At 34.9% G+C, this 17,741-nt stretch overlaps 1 protein-coding gene across 4 annotated transcripts in view; it reads right to left on the bottom strand.

Annotated features, from left to right (window-relative positions):
- The window catches only part of tmem131l (transmembrane 131 like), a 67,639-nt gene that overhangs the window by 12,579 nt on the left and 37,319 nt on the right, over positions 1–17,741 (bottom strand). For 2 of the 4 annotated variants that reach the window (XM_081362075.1, XM_081362074.1), the window contains exons 5-20: positions 14,698–14,821; positions 14,447–14,563; positions 11,920–12,024; positions 8,970–9,047; positions 7,517–7,667; positions 5,058–5,116; positions 4,852–4,957; positions 4,636–4,738; positions 3,666–3,810; positions 3,014–3,184; positions 2,092–2,161; positions 1,381–1,501; positions 1,122–1,191; positions 807–916; positions 497–566; positions 280–395 (exon numbers count right to left, since the gene is read on the bottom strand). In XM_081362075.1, the coding sequence (XP_081218201.1) occupies positions 280–395; positions 497–566; positions 807–916; positions 1,122–1,191; positions 1,381–1,501; positions 2,092–2,161; positions 3,014–3,184; positions 3,666–3,810; positions 4,636–4,738; positions 4,852–4,957; positions 5,058–5,116; positions 7,517–7,667; positions 8,970–9,047; positions 11,920–12,024; positions 14,447–14,563; positions 14,698–14,821 (1,716 nt within the window). The remainder of the gene's footprint in view (positions 1–279; positions 396–496; positions 567–806; positions 917–1,121; positions 1,192–1,380; positions 1,502–2,091; positions 2,162–3,013; positions 3,185–3,665; positions 3,811–4,635; positions 4,739–4,851; positions 4,958–5,057; positions 5,117–7,516; positions 7,668–8,969; positions 9,048–11,919; positions 12,025–14,446; positions 14,564–14,697; positions 14,822–17,741) is intronic. The other 2 variants (XM_081362076.1, XM_081362077.1) reach the window with 2 other exon arrangements.

Below are 17,741 nucleotides of genomic sequence, written 5' to 3'. Positions count from 1 at the left end.
TTAACTTTATTACGCACACATTAAGGCAACGCATGATCTAAGTGCTAAATAAATGGATCATTCACAGTCAAATCAAGTTTTTTCCCTGATTATTCCAAGCATGAAAAACACAATTTTAAAATTTTTGAACAATTCCAGGTTCTTTTATGATCATGCAGTCCTGTACATAGCAACATACCAACAAAAGCTAACAAGCTAAACTTTTTTCCTTAATCCATTAAACAGATTTAAGATAAGTAAACCGATCAGTCATACAAATCATTTAGGGCAGAGCAGTACCTGATCAGGAGCAGTGAGGTAACAGGCTTGTGTTCTGTGGGTTGGTACGCCACAGAAACCGTCCTCGACTCCCACGGCTGAAGCAGGAATCTAAGTATACTGCCTCGCTCACTTTCCTGTTGGCAAAAATATGAGTACACTATAACCAGATTTACCACAACAAGACACATTTACTATATGTACACTTAATAATGCTATATAAAGCTCATGACCTCACCTTATGGTTTGTAGCCAACAGCAGAAACTCTGTTGTAGTGATATTCACTGACAGTGGGCTAATATTAAACCTAGAACATATACATTCGTGATGTAATTGCTGGTCTCATTAACAGTGTTGTTATTCTTAACAAAACTTAAAACTATTAAATATCGGTGTCGTTAATTGAAGTAAAACTGAAATAAAACTAACTAAACTAGCTAAAACAGCACTGTTTATGACTCTGCTTATTAACCTTGTACATAAATACCACTGTAACTAAGGTTTCTGACAGAACCAACTTTAGGCCAGAAGTGTTTATAATAAATACCATTTGGTCAGCATGTCGAGGGCTTCAAGCGGAACGGGGTATGAGGAGAGGGTTCGGATCTCCACAGAAATAACTGAACCCGTAGGGTTTTTCAGAGTGAAATTCTTCACCTGAAATAAAAAGTACAACAATCTTATGATCCAAATAAGTCTCATAAAATCATAAAAACATATTTCACACAATGCTAATAATTCCATGTGATGCATCAAAAGTTGATTGTCATTTGAAGATTCTTAAATATACTCATTTTGTGTTTCACAGAAAAAAAAAAATGAAGGTAAAGTTCAGATCAAAAGATTTCAGTGATTTGCATACCTTGCTATCATTGACCGGTGTGGCCCCAAAGTCCAGGGGTGAAGAGTGGTCTGCAAGAAGCCTGGGCCATCTGAACAAAACACACACAAAAAACAGAAACAGAAATATTTACATCATAAAACCGTATGTGCATTTGCGGTAAATGCATACATTTTTAAATCGCAAACAAAATGTGTAGTTTAAATAGCATACAAAATGAATATACAATATTTGACTCCACAGGGTTGTGTCTATATTTGTGCACACACTGCATGTTTACCTGCAAGAGAGCTCTTTGCTACAGTGCCAACGACCACAGAGTGCAGAAGCCAGGCTGCTGTCCACTCTCCAGAGAGATGAGGAGGATTCTGGGTGAAGGGATTGCTGCCACTCCAAACGTCCTGCACAGGAGGACATTACATAGTTTTTGACTGAGCAACTCCATACACACAAGACATGTGCAAACTAGTACGCTACAATCATTTCAATCCATTTATAAGACAAGGTTACTACAAGTGACTTTACAGTAGTCTAGAACAGTCAGTGGTCCTCAACCAGCAAACTTCTAAGAGGGCTTCAAGACTTTAAAAAAAAATTACAAAAAAACAAGACGAAACAAGCATTAAAATAAGCTTAAATATTTCATACTTAAATGTACCCCCTCAACTGTCTATTTCTTTTGAAACTGTTCCCACAGTCTTGGAAAACCTATATATATGAAGTGGCCTAATTTTTAAATTCCATGGGCACTTCATAATGAGAAAACTTTTTACTATTTATGTAATCTCTAAAATAGTTTATCAGGAAGAAATTGTGAGTAAAAAAATATTTAACAAAATCTTTATCCTTAATCCTTATCCAGTAAATCATGATCAGCTGGAAGAATCACTGGGTAAAAAGCATGGGAACTTTGAGGAACATTCAGCTCAGCTGCTAAAACTTTTAGTTACTCAGAAAAATCCTCAAATGTGTCCAGTTGTGTTTGTCTCACCTGCTCGGGACATATACAGAGGACAGAGCTGTTCACACTCCTCAGCAGTCTCAAACATAACATCTCCCTGCTGAGGAAAGAAAGTGATCAATTCAGGCAAAAGGGAGCAAAGTTTGGCAAAAGAAATTTGACCCCAAGTAATATCATTTAGCATAAACATGCATTCTCTTTTCAAAACCCACATCTGTCAACACAGCAAGAACCTTATCTCTCTGTTTGGAAGCAAATATATGCTTATATAAAGGCATAGTTCACCCAAAAATGAAATTTCTGTCATTAATTACTCATCCTCATGTCATTTCAAACCGGTAAGACTTTTGTTTATCTTTGGAACAAAAATTTGGATCTTTTCGATGAAATCTGAGACCTTTCTATCCCTCCGTTGACAGCTACGCAACTTGACACTTTGACGTTTCAAAAAGTTCATCAAGAGATCGTAAAACTAATCCAAATTAATTGAGCGGTTTAGTCCAAATTTTCCGGAGACACAAACACTTTATATGATGAACAGATTGAATTTAGGATTTTATTTACATATTAACAGAACAGCTGTGGTCAACAAAAGCTCAAGCATGTTTGCTTGACTAGCGAGAACCAATGAGGTTCGATCTCACGTTCGATCTCACGTAAAATAAAAAATGTTCATCGTATAAACCAATCAAGAAAAATTAAGAAAATTTGGGTTGGGTTAGTTTTATGATCTCACTTTATTATCTTTTTGAGGCATCAAGGTGGTAGTTGCGTAGCTGTCAACAGAGGGACAGAAATCTCTCAGATTTCATCAAAAAGATCTTCATTTGTGTTCTGAAGATGAACAATAGTCTTATGGGTTACGGGACATGAGGGTGAGTAATTAATGATAGAATTTTTGGATGAACTATCCCCTTAAATGTGTGTTCATGCTGATGTAGTCAAGCTTTACCTTTGAGGCAGAAGAATCTGTCTGGAGGTGAAGCTCCAGTGGGACCCCCACACTGGTTGTCAGGGTAATTGTGGTTCTGAGGTTGATGGGTAAAGATTTGCAGAGTAGCTGAAGAGACAGAAGCTTCCTGCTACCAGGGCTCACTTCCATGGACTTTGTAAAATTTACAACCTATAAGATGGGAAAATGTATACCATCATTGAACTGCAGTGTTAACGTTTTGACAAATATCCTATTTTTGTGAGCTTGATTTCTGTGTAATTCAAATTAATGTGTCTAATCTACCCTTTAATGTGTATTGTAAGCGCTACATTGACTAGTTGGTAATAGCTCTGCCACTAGTCGACATCTTGAGTCTTTTTTGACCAGTCTTGGATCAGTTGATGGTCAGTTGCACATGTTCTATACAAGGCCATAGCAGGAAAAAAAGCCACTGTCCACAAACAGTGTCCTACTATATGACATTAGCTTTGAATAATAACCCTGAAAAACCAAATATATATGGACGTGAATATAAAGTTAACAGAGTCATTGACCCACCAACTTCTCAATCCCTCTATTTCCCAGCAGAATAAGCAGAACTTCCACAATATAGTCTCGAAGGCATGTGGTCACTACACATTTAAGTCTCTGGTGTTCAGGTGAGCATTACCTTAAAGAGTTTATGCTGGGAAAGAAAGATGTTAGTGATTCTGAAGGTGAAGGGGAATGGGTTGGACAGCCAGAGCTCGACATGCTTTGTGCCCCTCTCCTTCTGTCTGACCTGAACTAAAGAACTCAGCTCAGAGTCCGACCATCTGAAACACACAGAGAGGAACAACTCTGTAACAAACGTGACTAGGGCTTCAGAAGAACTGCATCAAAAAGCATGAACACAGCATTTACTGTGTCACAGAGGTGAAGGAAGTACACTACCATTCAAAAGACTGGGGTCGGTATCCTTTTTTATGTTTTTGAAAGTAGTTTCTTATGTTCTCCATAGCTATAAAATTAGTCAAGACCGTAATAATGTGAAATATTATGACAATTTATAATATTGTCATTTATTATGACTATTTATTTTAATATATTTTAAAATGTAATTTATTCCAGTTTCAGCATCATTACTCCAGTCTTCAGTGTCACATTATCCATCAGAAATCATTCTAATATGCTGATTTGGTGCCAGGGTAACATTTATAATTTTTTATCAATGTTAAAAACAGTTGCTGCTTAATATTTTTGTAGAAACTGATATATATATATATATATATATATATATAAAAACAAAAAACAAACAGCGTTTATTAAAAAAAAAAAAAAAGTCTTTATGGTCATTTTTGAAAATGAATTTAATGCATCCCAGAATAAATGTATTAAATTACTTATAAATTTAAACATTAAAAATAACAACAAAAAATCTACATGACCCAAAATATTTGAACGGTAGTGTACATATGCAATTATTAATGTTATCATCATTAAAACTTTCAAAACAGTGCAGTGCTAGTTTTAGAATTTAAAAAAATGAATTTTCATTCTTGGCCAAAATGTATTTAATTTTATTTAACTTCAGATAATGCTAATGATTAAAGCATTAATTTAATTTACAGTAAAATCGCTGTTAATATAGAAATCTTTACCTGTGTGTGCTTTCCAGCAGTGGATATAAATTCAGTGTTCTGTTTGCTAATATCTGCAGGCCGAACTGACTTTGACACCTTTTACTTTTAGCTGACAAAGAGCCTTAAAAAAGAAAATGAAAAGAGAACCAAATAAACATGTCTAGCATAATAGCATGTCCATTGTGAACTATTAGAATACACACGAGAAAGTTAGGCTGACAGTAAAGTACTGACGTCTACAGAAAAGTGAAGCCACTTGAGTGAAGTTAGAAGTTGAAGGCTGGAGAAGCAGTTCAGTGAGTTCTACGCTGCTGTCCGTCCTTGACAAGAGCTGGATCTCCTTAAAAAGACACAAGATGTTATGTTATAATTACATTATAAATGTAATCTGATTATATGCTAAATTAACATCAACAGAAAGTTATTCTCACCACACATACCTTAACAAAGAGCTTTTTAACCCCTGAGTTCAACATGAACACTCCTATTCTGGGATCTGCTGTGGATTAAAAATATAGTTATAAAATATACCTGTACATACTTGGAAAAGAGAATGTACATTGGCAAAGCCACAAGGTGGTGCTATGACACCAAGGAAAGTTATTTTTTGGGCGGTGGTGGCTAAGCAGCTGGAAAAAGAAGTTTCAAATCCAGTGCAACCCATGATCTAGGAAGTAATGGTTCACTTCTTTCCCATTAGCTGTGCTTAAATGACACACTTTTCCCCAGGTCATTTCGGGGTGGAATATTTCTTGACGATTATTTCTTTATTCACTAAAATCAATCTGTAATTTAATACTAAATTATATAAATTTATTCATTCCTAAAGTTATCAAGGTGACCATGCATCAGATCCAAGGAGAATCTAAACAAAAATATTTCTATATTTAATCATGGGAAGTGAAATGGGGTTAATGCTCATATCTAACAGTTTATTGAAGAGTTCAAGTAGGTTAATAGTTTTGAAAGCAGAGATGAAATCTATGACAAGTATACAGGTGATATAATTTTTTTCCACATCTGTGGTATATACGGAATAACTGACTCATAAGATCATTCAGTTACTGAACATGAATGCAGAAACATTGTGGCTACATTATCACCTCAGAGTGTGCAGTAATTTTCAATAATTCAATGGTATGTTACTATATACAACAGGGAGTAAACTAAAAAGCATATTTCCAGTGGCAAGTACAATAATGCATTAAAGTACATGCTATAAATTCAAAGGAATATACACTAGCACTCAAAAGTTAAGGGTCAGTAAGAGATTGAGGTTTTTGAAAGAAGTCTCTTATGCTCACCCAGGCTGCATATATTTGATAAAAAATAAATAAAGTAAAACCATTAATATTGTTTAATATTATTACAATTTAAACTTAGTTTTCTATTTTAATATATATTAAAATAAATTTATTACTGTAATGGCAAAGCTGGTTTTTCAGCAGCCATTACTCCAGTCGTCAGTCACATTATCCTTTAGTAATCATACTGATTTGGTGCCAAAGAAAGATTTCTTGTCATTATCAATGTTGTGCTGCTTAATATATATATTTTTTTTTGGAAACCATGATACATTTTTCTCCAGGATTTTTAATGAACAGAAAGTTCAAAAGCACAGCATTTATTTGAAACAGAAATCATTTGTAACATTGTAAAAGTCTTTACTGTCAACTTTGATCAATTTAATGGATCTTTGCTGTACTGTATGCAAGTATAATTATTTTTTATTAATCATACTGACTTTTGAATGGTAGTGTACATTGTTATAAAAAAAAGTAAGGCAAACATAGTAGATAAAGACACTAATATAAACAGGGACAGTAATATAGCCATAAATCAACTGATCAGCAGATAATCAGATCACCATCCATTAATGCAACAAACATGGTGGCGTAATGCAAGACAACTGATCCTTGCAATCAAGGAATACGGTGTAATCAGGAAAAAAGGTTTAGATGTAAAGAAGTAAATAATATTAAGTCGGACAACTACATTTATAATGTACAATCACATAGAAGGTGAACTCCTATAAGAAAAAGCAGTTTAATTTTACACAGAGTGGGTTCCCCATCATGGGGGTGGCCATGTTGAGATCACATGACCAGGCAATGAAATATTTGGTCAACAATGCATGATTTCCTCACACTTTTGGACTGAATATTTCTCACACACTATAACATACGTGAGAAACGTACAGCTGTAGCTGACAGTAGTTGAATAATTTTATTGTAATTTTTTCAATGTCTGGCTGACCTTATTTTAAAGAGTCAGCCATAATGATTGAATTTGAAAAACAAATCTGAATTGGGTAGTGAGTAAACAAAACCTTAAAGGCCTATTCGCTTTTGCATACAGTATATGTCTGCCTCAATTGTTGTTCGTTTACATAAAATCTTTTTAAATCTTACATTTTTATGACCACCTAGGGCCCCACAAACCCACAGGTGCGATTCAGCAGTCCAGACGAAAGAGGTTGAGTGGAAAAGCAGTAAAATCTTACAGACCTCACATGGGGAGTGTGAAAAAACAATGGACACAGTGGCCACACCACTAAATGCCCATGGACACCATAAATGTGTTTGGACACAATCCAATAATTTCCATTTTATTGGCGTGTTTAGAATGAGAATCATAACAAAAGATAAAAAAATGCTGATAGGTGTAAACAATAAAGTCAAATAGCACTCGGATAAATAAACAAAAGCCAAAAATAAAGCCAGGGAAACACTAACAAAAAGTGCACCTTTAAATATCACTAGGACGATTTGAGTCAAAAATCACGTCAAGAACTTCAAGTATCTGCAGCAGACAACAAATATGGGTTTTGAATCCAAAAGTGCGAAATGGAAAATAAAAATAGAAATTATGGATAAAATAAAACTACAAATTGACATACAGACAGCATCTGGTGATGGGAGGACCAGCAGCACCACAATATTCTCCAGCACGTATGGCTTCAGTTTGTCCAGGTGGGTCGGCCTTTCCCCTCTTTCAGAAAGACTGATCTGAAGTGCAATTCTGCCCCCTTCAGATACTAAACACCAACCCTGTGAGGAAAGAGTGAGAAACGTAAAGGCTGTAGGCACATACTTCATCAACATGCTACAAATTACAACACAAATGACAGGAATGCAAAGCGTTCCAACTGAAGACCTGCCCTGTCTGAACATTCAATCACCAGATAACAATAAACAATGCAGCTAAAGCCGTCAAACTTACAATGGGAAACTCATGGTGATGTTGTTACTGTGTACAATACGGTTATGATAAAAATAGTAAATAAAACAATACATTTATTCTGACCTTGACACAACAACAACAACAACAACAACGATGGAGGATGTCAGGATCGGACCTGAGCTTTTATTACTTTCTGGATATTTCGTTGTTTTTATGCTACTAACAAAGGAGCTGGAAAGGTGATTTGCATTCGGTTCCTGATTCTTTCTCTGTTATTCACTGATGCTTAAGCCATCCACACACAACCGATTATCTTGATAGTTCTACAGTTTATCTCATCAGATTTTCCTGTTGTGTGAGGTGTGTTAAGAGTGACTGAATCTGCTCGGAAGAACGACGGAGGAACATGTTGAATATTTATGATCAAAAATCCTGTTGTTCGGGGGAACCCCTGAGGACAAACGCGCACACGCTCTGGAGATCATCACGTGAAACGAAACAACAGCCAATCAGAAAGCGAGCTGAAGGAAGACACACCTCCAGCTCGCGCTGTAACATATAAAGTCCATGTTCACACTGTCTCCATGGCTTCATCTAAACATTTTTTCTCCATTGCGCCATTTTTTCTTGTCGGTCGTTCGCCATGTTTGTTTACTTTAAAGTCACGTTTGATGCGAGAGATTTTGCGAGATTTCCCGTGTACACAGGCGGGACTCTGGTTGTTTGTTAATGGAATCTGCTAGTGTGTGATGTGCAATCCTGGTCACATTGCGGCACTCCACACACTAGAGGAGCAAAATGGTTAAATCTATGATTTCTTATCGTCATGTTTGTGGTCTCTCACATTTTTTAAATCTTTAAATGTGGCCCAGCCTTTAGTAAAACAGTCTGTTCGTGAGCTCAAAGTTTTATGCAACAGCAGCAGTACCGGAGCATGTGACCAAATGCATTAGAACACCTCTCCATAAAAAAAAAACTGTTGCATTGATGGCATTCAAATGCAGGCCTTAAAACAGTTCCTGAAACTGGGATTACTTCACACATTAACAGCGTAGAGTCAAGAACTAAGCTTTATACTAAGCTGAAAGATCAAGTTAAAATCACATAAGTACCTTATCTCAATAAGAGTTACAGAATATTCCAATGGTTGGTAAATGTAATATTCATACCTGGGGCTGATTGTAGAACGGTTTTGGTAAACTGCAGTCAAGCAGCAGACCTAAAATTGTTATATTAGAAGCATCTTCCTGCAGGAGCAAAAGAAAAAGAACTTTCAAATTCATCAGCTCAGAAGGGCCTTTTAGGGTAAATTAAATCATCTAAAAAAAGATGTAATTTACATTTTTTACAACACTTTTATCTGTAGCAACTTACAATACATTACAAAACACAAGCATAACTCCATTGTTACACAATACACAATTTATGTGTGGCAGTTTCAATAGTGAACAAAGAAAGTGTCTTAAGTGTACATTATTCTAAATAAGGTAGTGAATGTATCTTCAGGGGCCATTGCAGCTTTATTGTTCATTCTTCTTGTGTTCTGCGCTGAAGATGTTAACTTTCACTTCCTCCACCTCTACAAGCAACATGAATAATTCTATACATTCAAGACCATCAGTCAATGAGACGGGCCCCTTTAAGAGACAGGTAGACATCTCAGCCTACCACTGAATAGTGGTAGTGAAAATACATTCTAAAGCTAGTGACTTTCCAAGTGACTTTTCAACAGATTTTCAGTATTATTTAAATTTGAGGGATTTGAATGTAGGAGGTGTATGTGACCGCATCTGTGAACATTATCAAACCCATAACCTTTGTGAAAAAACTGTTATTTAATCACCATCATATCATACCAAACCAGTATAACCATCACAAAAGAAGATGCAGAATGTCCACGCGGTTCTTTTTTCTTTCTTTCTTTTTTTACATATAATTAAAGTAGATGGTGACTAGGGGCTAGTCAAGCTCCAAATATGACAACAAAGCTCTAATAAAGCAACATAAAAGTAGTCAACTACATAGGCTATATTTGTGTGCCATATTCTCCTGAAGTCTTCTGAAGACTGAAATATAAGTCTTTATTAGCTGAAAATCTGATTTGTGCAGTTGTATAAGGCTGAGATCATTTTCATTGCTTTTTCATTGCTGTGCGTTTTGTCCTTATACAAAATTATAAATATATATATATATATATATATATATATATATATATATATATATAAATAATAGTACCAGTCAAAAGTTTGGGAACATTACTATTTTTAATGTTTTTGAAAGAAGTCTCTTATGCTCATCAAGCCTGCAGTAAAAAAACAAACAAAAAAAAAACACACAAAAAAAAAGTAATATTATGAAATATTATTACAATTTAAAATAATGGTTCTCTTTTTTAATATATTTTAAAATGTAATTTATTTTTGTGATGCAAAGCTGAATTTTCATCAGCAAGTACTCCAGTCTTTGGTGTCTTATGATCCTTCAGAAATCATTCTGTAGTAACGTTTCCAAACTTTTGACTGGTACTGTATATATATATATATATATATATATATATATATATATATATATATATATATGGCAGCCTCCATTCACCATTACTTTTAATGTATGGAAATGAACTTCTTTTGTGTCACAAGGAAGAATGAAATTCATACGAGTTTGGACAGACATGAGAGTAAATAAATGATGACACAGCAAACTATATTTTAACACCAAGTAGCTTGAGGGGGCATATCCCTGTAAAAAGTTCATGCACATTTTACAAACACTACAGCAAGACACTGATTGTCCATGGTGAAATGTCATTGCACTGCAATATGACAGCGAAACGTCAGAGGAACCGGTTTAATTGAGCACCATTCTTCCAGGAGTGTCAATTTTTCAGCAGCTGTCGATTGGTGAAACATCCCCTACTGTTATCAAGTTGTTTTGAGTTGGTAAATTCAACACATTCTAGAGTATCTTGAAATGTCAGCTGAAAGCACTTTGTTCAATTACAAGTGAACAGCAGGTTTACATCATCTCTCGTCAAGAATGTTTCTGGTGGCAATAACTTTTAGCTAATCAGGTCGAACCAATGGCTTGAGTCGCACTACACATGATCACATTAAGCCTGAAATTAGTCGCGAGAAGTGTATGGATACAGGTTTTGTTCCCGGTATCAAGAGTTTCAAGGCAAGGATGGAAGTCATTTTGTCCCACCAGACCAGTCAGCTGGATCTCAAGAGGAATAGCCACTTACATTCAGTATGAGACACTGCAGTGGTTTCCATCCAAACATAGAGCTCAATTTAAATGTGACCGCTACAACAGAAGCAAGTCTATATTTAAACTTGTTTATGAGAGCTAAGATGCAGCAGAACACCTATATGAGATAAAACAGACTATATCATCTACCTCTGTCAAATATCAACACTGAGAAGAAACATACAGTGGTCTTGTGATGCAGGTTTGATAGTGATTTATTAAAGCGTCTAACATAAATCAACCATGATTTATTTTAGACTCCTGAGCATGAGTTAGTTCTGGGACAAGTTTTGTCAGTTCTGGGGTAAATGTATCTTTTGTTGTATAAAAGATGTGTAAAGTATTATATTAAAAAAAAAAAACATTAAATGTATTTAATAAAAATAATACTAATTGCCAAACCCAACTCTTACATAATTATCCCAAAAAGACTTCTTAACTTGAGCGCTGCATGTTTAGAATGCCATGCACGATATTCTGCAAAAGACGTGAATGCAAAGGTCAAACACGAATGTTTACAGACAAAAAGAATGGAAAAGAAGCACAGTGCAATGCAAACATTTGTTCTGTGTGAACGGCCCCTAATGCAGTCATTTTTTCTTTCTGTGCTGGCCATAAGAAAAACATCAACACAGGAGAGACTTTAGTCATGTGGCTTTGCCTGGGTTTCCATGTATGATGACCTGAATGTGCGCGTGTGTGTGTGTGTGTGTGTGTGTTAATGGCTATGACAGTAATAGGAGACAGAAACACTCAGCTGTCGCTAGACCTTATGTGTCATCCAGCACAAAGGATAGTAAAAAGAAAAAAACATCTGTGCGTGCAAGCTCACAATAAAACAAACAGTATACCCACATACATGATGCTTACCTGAGTTTGTGTTAGATTAATGCTTTGTATGTGGGGAAATATCAGAATGCTATCTTTTCTTTGGACGTCCTTGACTGATCCCCCATGGACGCCAACCCCAAAAACCTAGGAGAGAGAGAAAGAAACAGCATATACATGATATAAGAATAGTGTCATAAATAATTAAATAATTTGATAATTAAATTAAATAGAGTGTTCCTAAACAATAATAAAAAAAACTACTTTTAATTAAAAGTTTTATGCTTAAATGATTGAAATGAGTTTTGTAGACAAATTTAAAATGAGTTAATGGTTTATATATGAGTTAATGGTTATATATATATATATATATATATATATATATATATATATATATATATATATATATATATATATATAACCTGTATTTGGTTTGCTTTGTTCCAACAAATAGGAACTACATTGCTATAATGTTGCTTTTTCTTGGTTCAGTTCACTTTCACAAGGCAACATTTCAAAACAGACCAAAATTTGTTAAAGAAATAGTTTACCCAAAAATGAAAATTTCCTGATCAACAATTTGCCACAAGGCCATCCAAGCTCAGTCTAAGAAAACTTAAGGTTTTGGAGGAAAACCTTGCACGATTTTTTCCCATCAAATGCAAATGAATGGTGCCCAACAAAGACCATTTTAGAAGGTCCAAAATCCATATTTAGGCAGCATCAAAGGGTTCCAAGGGTCTTTTCTAGCAAAACAATCAGTCATTTTCAGATAAGAACTAAAAAACGTTTACAAATGCTCCAGCTAAGCGAGGCGCATATATGACCTCTCACGTGATGCAAGCACGTTTGCAAGCTCACGCATGCAAGAATCCTTTACAGTGGAGGAGGAGTGCGGTCCAAAACAATGGTGATTGCTGTATATTGGTATTTTGTTTTTTGTTTAAAATGATCCGTTCGTGTATCCTGGATGTAAACTATGGGGCATTTCTTGCCCCCTACATCACGCGTGACCTTCTTGTGAACGCGCTTCGCAGAGCTGGACCCAGGCAAGCATTTGTTAAGTACAGTATTTTTATTATTTTTTTATTATTATTTATTTTTTTTTTTTTAAATGACTGACTGTTTTGCTAGTAGACAATTGTTTGACGGCTGGGGTCTTGTGGAGCACTTTGAAGCTAATTTGAATTAAGGATTTTGGACCATCAAAAATTATCTACGTTGGGCACCATTCACTTGCATTACATGAGAAATTTTTGGAATATTTTCCTCCAAAACCTGAATTTCTCTTCAACTGAGGAAAGAAAGTCATATACATCTTGGATAGCCTTGGGGTGAGTAAATAATCAGGAAATTGTCTTTTTGGGGAAGAACTATTTAATAATTATATAAGAACTATGTGAGCAAATAAGTGGTTGGATTGGATCCCATTCTCACTAAAGTCTAACCATTCCAGAGTTTGCTTGAAATTGTAGTGTTATGATGCAGATCGATTCCCAATCAAATCAACTAGATGTGAAAACACCCTACAATAATACTACACAAGATTTCTATTTTAAAATGCTGTTCTTTTGAACTTTCTACTCAAAGAACCCTAAAAAAATATATATCACTGTTTCTACAAAAAAATTAATAAGACTGGAGTAATGGCTGTTAAATATTCAGTTTTGCCATCACAGGAATAAATTACATTTGAAAATATATAGAAAATAGGAAACCTTTATTTAATTTTTTTTTTTTTTTTTACTGTACTTTTGATTAAATAAATTCAGCCTTAATGAGCATAAGAGACTTATTTCAAAACCATTTAAAAAATCCTACCAACCCTAAACTTTTGAACGGTACTATAATAAAGATTTAGTAGGTGTTTCCAAACTTTTGACTAGTAGTGTAAGCTGCATTTCAATAGAATTTTGTTCATATAAAGATCACCAGAAATGTATTCATAATGAAAACAGGACTACAGAAGAGAGTTGCAATGCACGTTACATGACCTGAATACTATTGTATATGCCAGTGCAGATTGCTTTGTGATTATGGTGAATTTGTTTGATGACAGTCATACAGCATCACACTATTCTGGTTATTTCAAAGGAATCTGTACCATCAAGCTTGTTGCTTATGTATATAACACATAACTGCCCTACATTTCCAGAATGATACAGTGTGACCTTGATTCAGTTAAATTTGACAAACATCTCTTAAACATTTGAAAGAATATGTTAAGAGTAAGGCAGACAAAAAAAGCTAACTGCACGCAAATTGTCCCAGGTGCAGCTTTGGTCTGTCATGTGATTTTCACCCAAAATGATAGGCTGAAATGTGCACTTTGGTTGAGGGAGAAAAAAAAAAAAAAATCTTAAGTGATCAGTGATCACTAACTGTGGGAATACCATTTACAACTGTCATTTTATGCAAACGGCTAAATTTGAACTGCTGCCAAGCTAAATAAACCTATTTAAAATATGAACATCTCCCATATGTGTGCCTTAGTAAAATGTGATGTGTATATGAAACCTCTAAAAAGTGCGTAAAAATGACCGTGTAATGCTAGTTCTATACAACTTGCCTGGTATGATATCACCCCATGGGTTGATGTGTTAATAAATAAAGAGATTTCTTCATTGCCCTCCACTGTGGGGAGGAAAATTATTTTAAAAAGCGTGCTCCCTCCGGGTGGAATTACCTGTAACACAAAAGAAAATACAATCTACAAGAAACTGAATAAAGAAACACTGGATTACATTCATATGGGACAATTTATGTAGAGGAAGAGGGAGAGGGAGAGCAGAGCAAATGTGAAATGGAGGGCATACTTACCCTTCTGTGGAAGGAAGGCATGTGAAAATGTCTGCTGGATGTAAACACAGAGAGCAGAGAGACTGGGAGCTCTGGGCTGGGATTTCGGATATTTACGGTTTCAGCTCTTGGCAGCCCCACCGGCCTGCAGAATGACAGATCCACATGTTAAAGAGCCAAATACTGCATTATAGACCCCCAAATCACATTCATGTCACTGTGAAGAACACAACCATTGTGAAACTAAAAAGCTGGTCTAAATGACCGATATGTCAGGGACTGTTATGCTTATATGAACGTTCTTGCCGTGAAAGCATAACTTTGTTCAAAAGGAGATAATTTATTTATGTCTTCAGACAGAAACGGCTGACTCTAACAGTGCACGCTTCCCTAAAGCATCACAATGAAAACGGTTCAGTATTACAACACTTGAGCAAAGATGAAAGTAAATGTCATTCAAAGCCACACACATCTATTAAAAGACTTGAGTTGACCTTTCAAAGCTGATTCTAACCACAGAAAGCTTAGCAGCTCAGCTCTTTATGTTATGATGTTCCTGTGGTCAAAGGCCAGCTTCAAAAGAGGTGTGTGAATAACAGCATGTGAAACACGGCGGCCAATAAAAAAAAATGACTTCAGATCCTATCAGACCAGCATTGAATCTTATGTGTTCAAATGTGTCTGACTAGGTACACTACATCTATAGTTAGGCTACCAACACTGCCAATTAACAGACAAGATAACTAACTTTTCAACCTAGTCCGTTATTGGTTCTTTATTATCGGGACTCTTGATAAACTGCACCATTTGCCATTTCTGTAAAGAATAGCATCCAACAGCTGTATAGACAATTACTCAACTTTTAAAATAAGAAACATTATCAAGTAAGAAATATGCAATTAGGCAAAAACAAAGATGAAAAATATTAGACAATTAAATCTCAATTGAAAAAATAAAGAAAGAAAGGAGTTTAGGATGGCCAAAATCATTAACCGAACCAGTAATGTTTAATTGCTGCTTCTCTAATCTATCTCATGTCTATCTCATGCACACAACATGGGAACATGTTAGCAGTATGGATGGACACACTTCACCATGACAAAAAAAATGAAGAGTAGAAATACGTAAAAGTTTTTTTTTTGTATACAGAAGACCACAATCCATCCAGTCATCCAATCATTTCATTAGGCTATTATATTGACCTTCAGGAAACCCTGAATGAATCCGCATTTTGCCAAACTCGTTCTGCTCCCTTTTTCCATCGCATATCAGATTGGAAAGGCATTTATTTTCAATAAATATGAAGTAAATGTGTGAAAAGTGGAATTAAAGTGCCTATCGGTTATTTCATAATAAAGTGTTTATCAGTAGGGTTAGGTGTAGGCCTTATTGTCCTAATAAGGTGGCATTTATTTAATAAATATAATTATTTACACTCAAAATTTTATTATTGCATTTTGTTTTATAATGTTCTAAAATGCTGAGGTGCAAATAGTATCTAACTACTATTTACACTTGTTGCAAATAGAATACTGCTATTTTTACATGGTGTAAATAGAAGCTATTGCTATTTGCACAGTGTAAATAGCATCTATCGCAAAGGAAATATGCTATTTTAACTTGGTGTAAATAGCATCTATTGTGGCTATTTGCACTTATGCAAATAGCCGCTGCCTAAAAAAAAATGGATGTGCATATTGGTTATCAGTCATAAAAAAGAAGAATTGGGTAATGGTTTGCAACAGGTTACCAAAATTGAAAACCAATATAACTTATAATTATGTAACAATGCCTGAGAAATGCCATTCCAAGTCTAAGCTGTTGTCTCTCTATGTGTGTCCTAATGGAAGCAGTGATGGGAGTATGAGGGGTGTGTGTGAGTGTGTTTAAGGTAGGTAATAAGATGTAGATGGTGGTGCAGAAGCACTACTGAAATTAGCAGCCAGGCAAAACAAGGGCATGTTTCTCTCTCTCTCTCCCTCTCTTTCTCTCTAAAAGGTTATGCAGTAGTTGGTGTTGCATCATTGCAGGAACAAGTAAAGGGAAAAAGGTGTAGACCTACCTGTGCATACATGTGCAAAGAAACATTATTATGCAATACACCTCTGTGTATCTAGAGTAGCTGGTGTCAAAATATCTGTACAAAAATCAATTTGATATTTAAAACCAAAAGATAATAATGATTTGGTTTGGCAACAGTGGCCAACTTTAGGCTTTATTGCCGTGGAAATGTTTTATAATATTCACATTACATTTATATGGGGCAATAAGTTATATCATATAAATATAGTATTTATATATTATACATAATATTTGACAAACCTTTTATAATATAACATGTGAAAAGATAAAACAATGAATGATGAGAACACGCTATTGTTTTTGTATACAGAAGACCACAATCCATCCAGTCATCCAATCATTTCATTAGGCTATATATTGACCTTCAGGAAACCCTGAGGATAACTATTTTCAGGCTGTAATGTTTGGATTAGGTTACTAATTAAATACTGAATATTATTATTATTTATTTTTTAATAACCTTTCCATCTCTAGTCACTCTCATTTACAATGTTTGTAATGCCAAAGAATCATGAATCAAATGGATCCACTGTCAACAAAGATTTACAGCCCTACAAAACATATAGGCCTAAAGCTGTTAGGTGTTCATAAATGATAATCAAAAGTGTTTATTGTACCTTAGGCTGCATTTTGACATTTGATTAATCAATATAAAATTACTATAATATTAATAAATACTATTAAAAGAACATGAAACTAGCTAAGAGGTGGAAAGAGGAAGAGTATGATATATGAAATTTAACAGTTCACACCAGTTACTGATTATATATTATATAATTACTTGTGTTACACACAGGATTTCAATTATAGTTCATATAAACCATAAATCTGACATCTCATGTTATATTGGTTGTGCACTCCTTTCTCTGTTGCTCTACTTATGATTGACATGTAAGCACATGTTCTAAGTATTTCAAGTTAAACAACAATACACACTTCTTGTTAGGATGAGTCATTTCCTCATTAAAAACTAAAATGTTCAG

Source organism: Scardinius erythrophthalmus (genome assembly GCF_964197995.2).
Source record: "Scardinius erythrophthalmus genome assembly, chromosome: 3".
In the NCBI taxonomy this organism is placed as follows: Eukaryota; Metazoa; Chordata; class Actinopteri; order Cypriniformes; family Leuciscidae; genus Scardinius; species Scardinius erythrophthalmus.
This window is presented reverse-complemented; position numbering and strand designations above follow the sequence as displayed.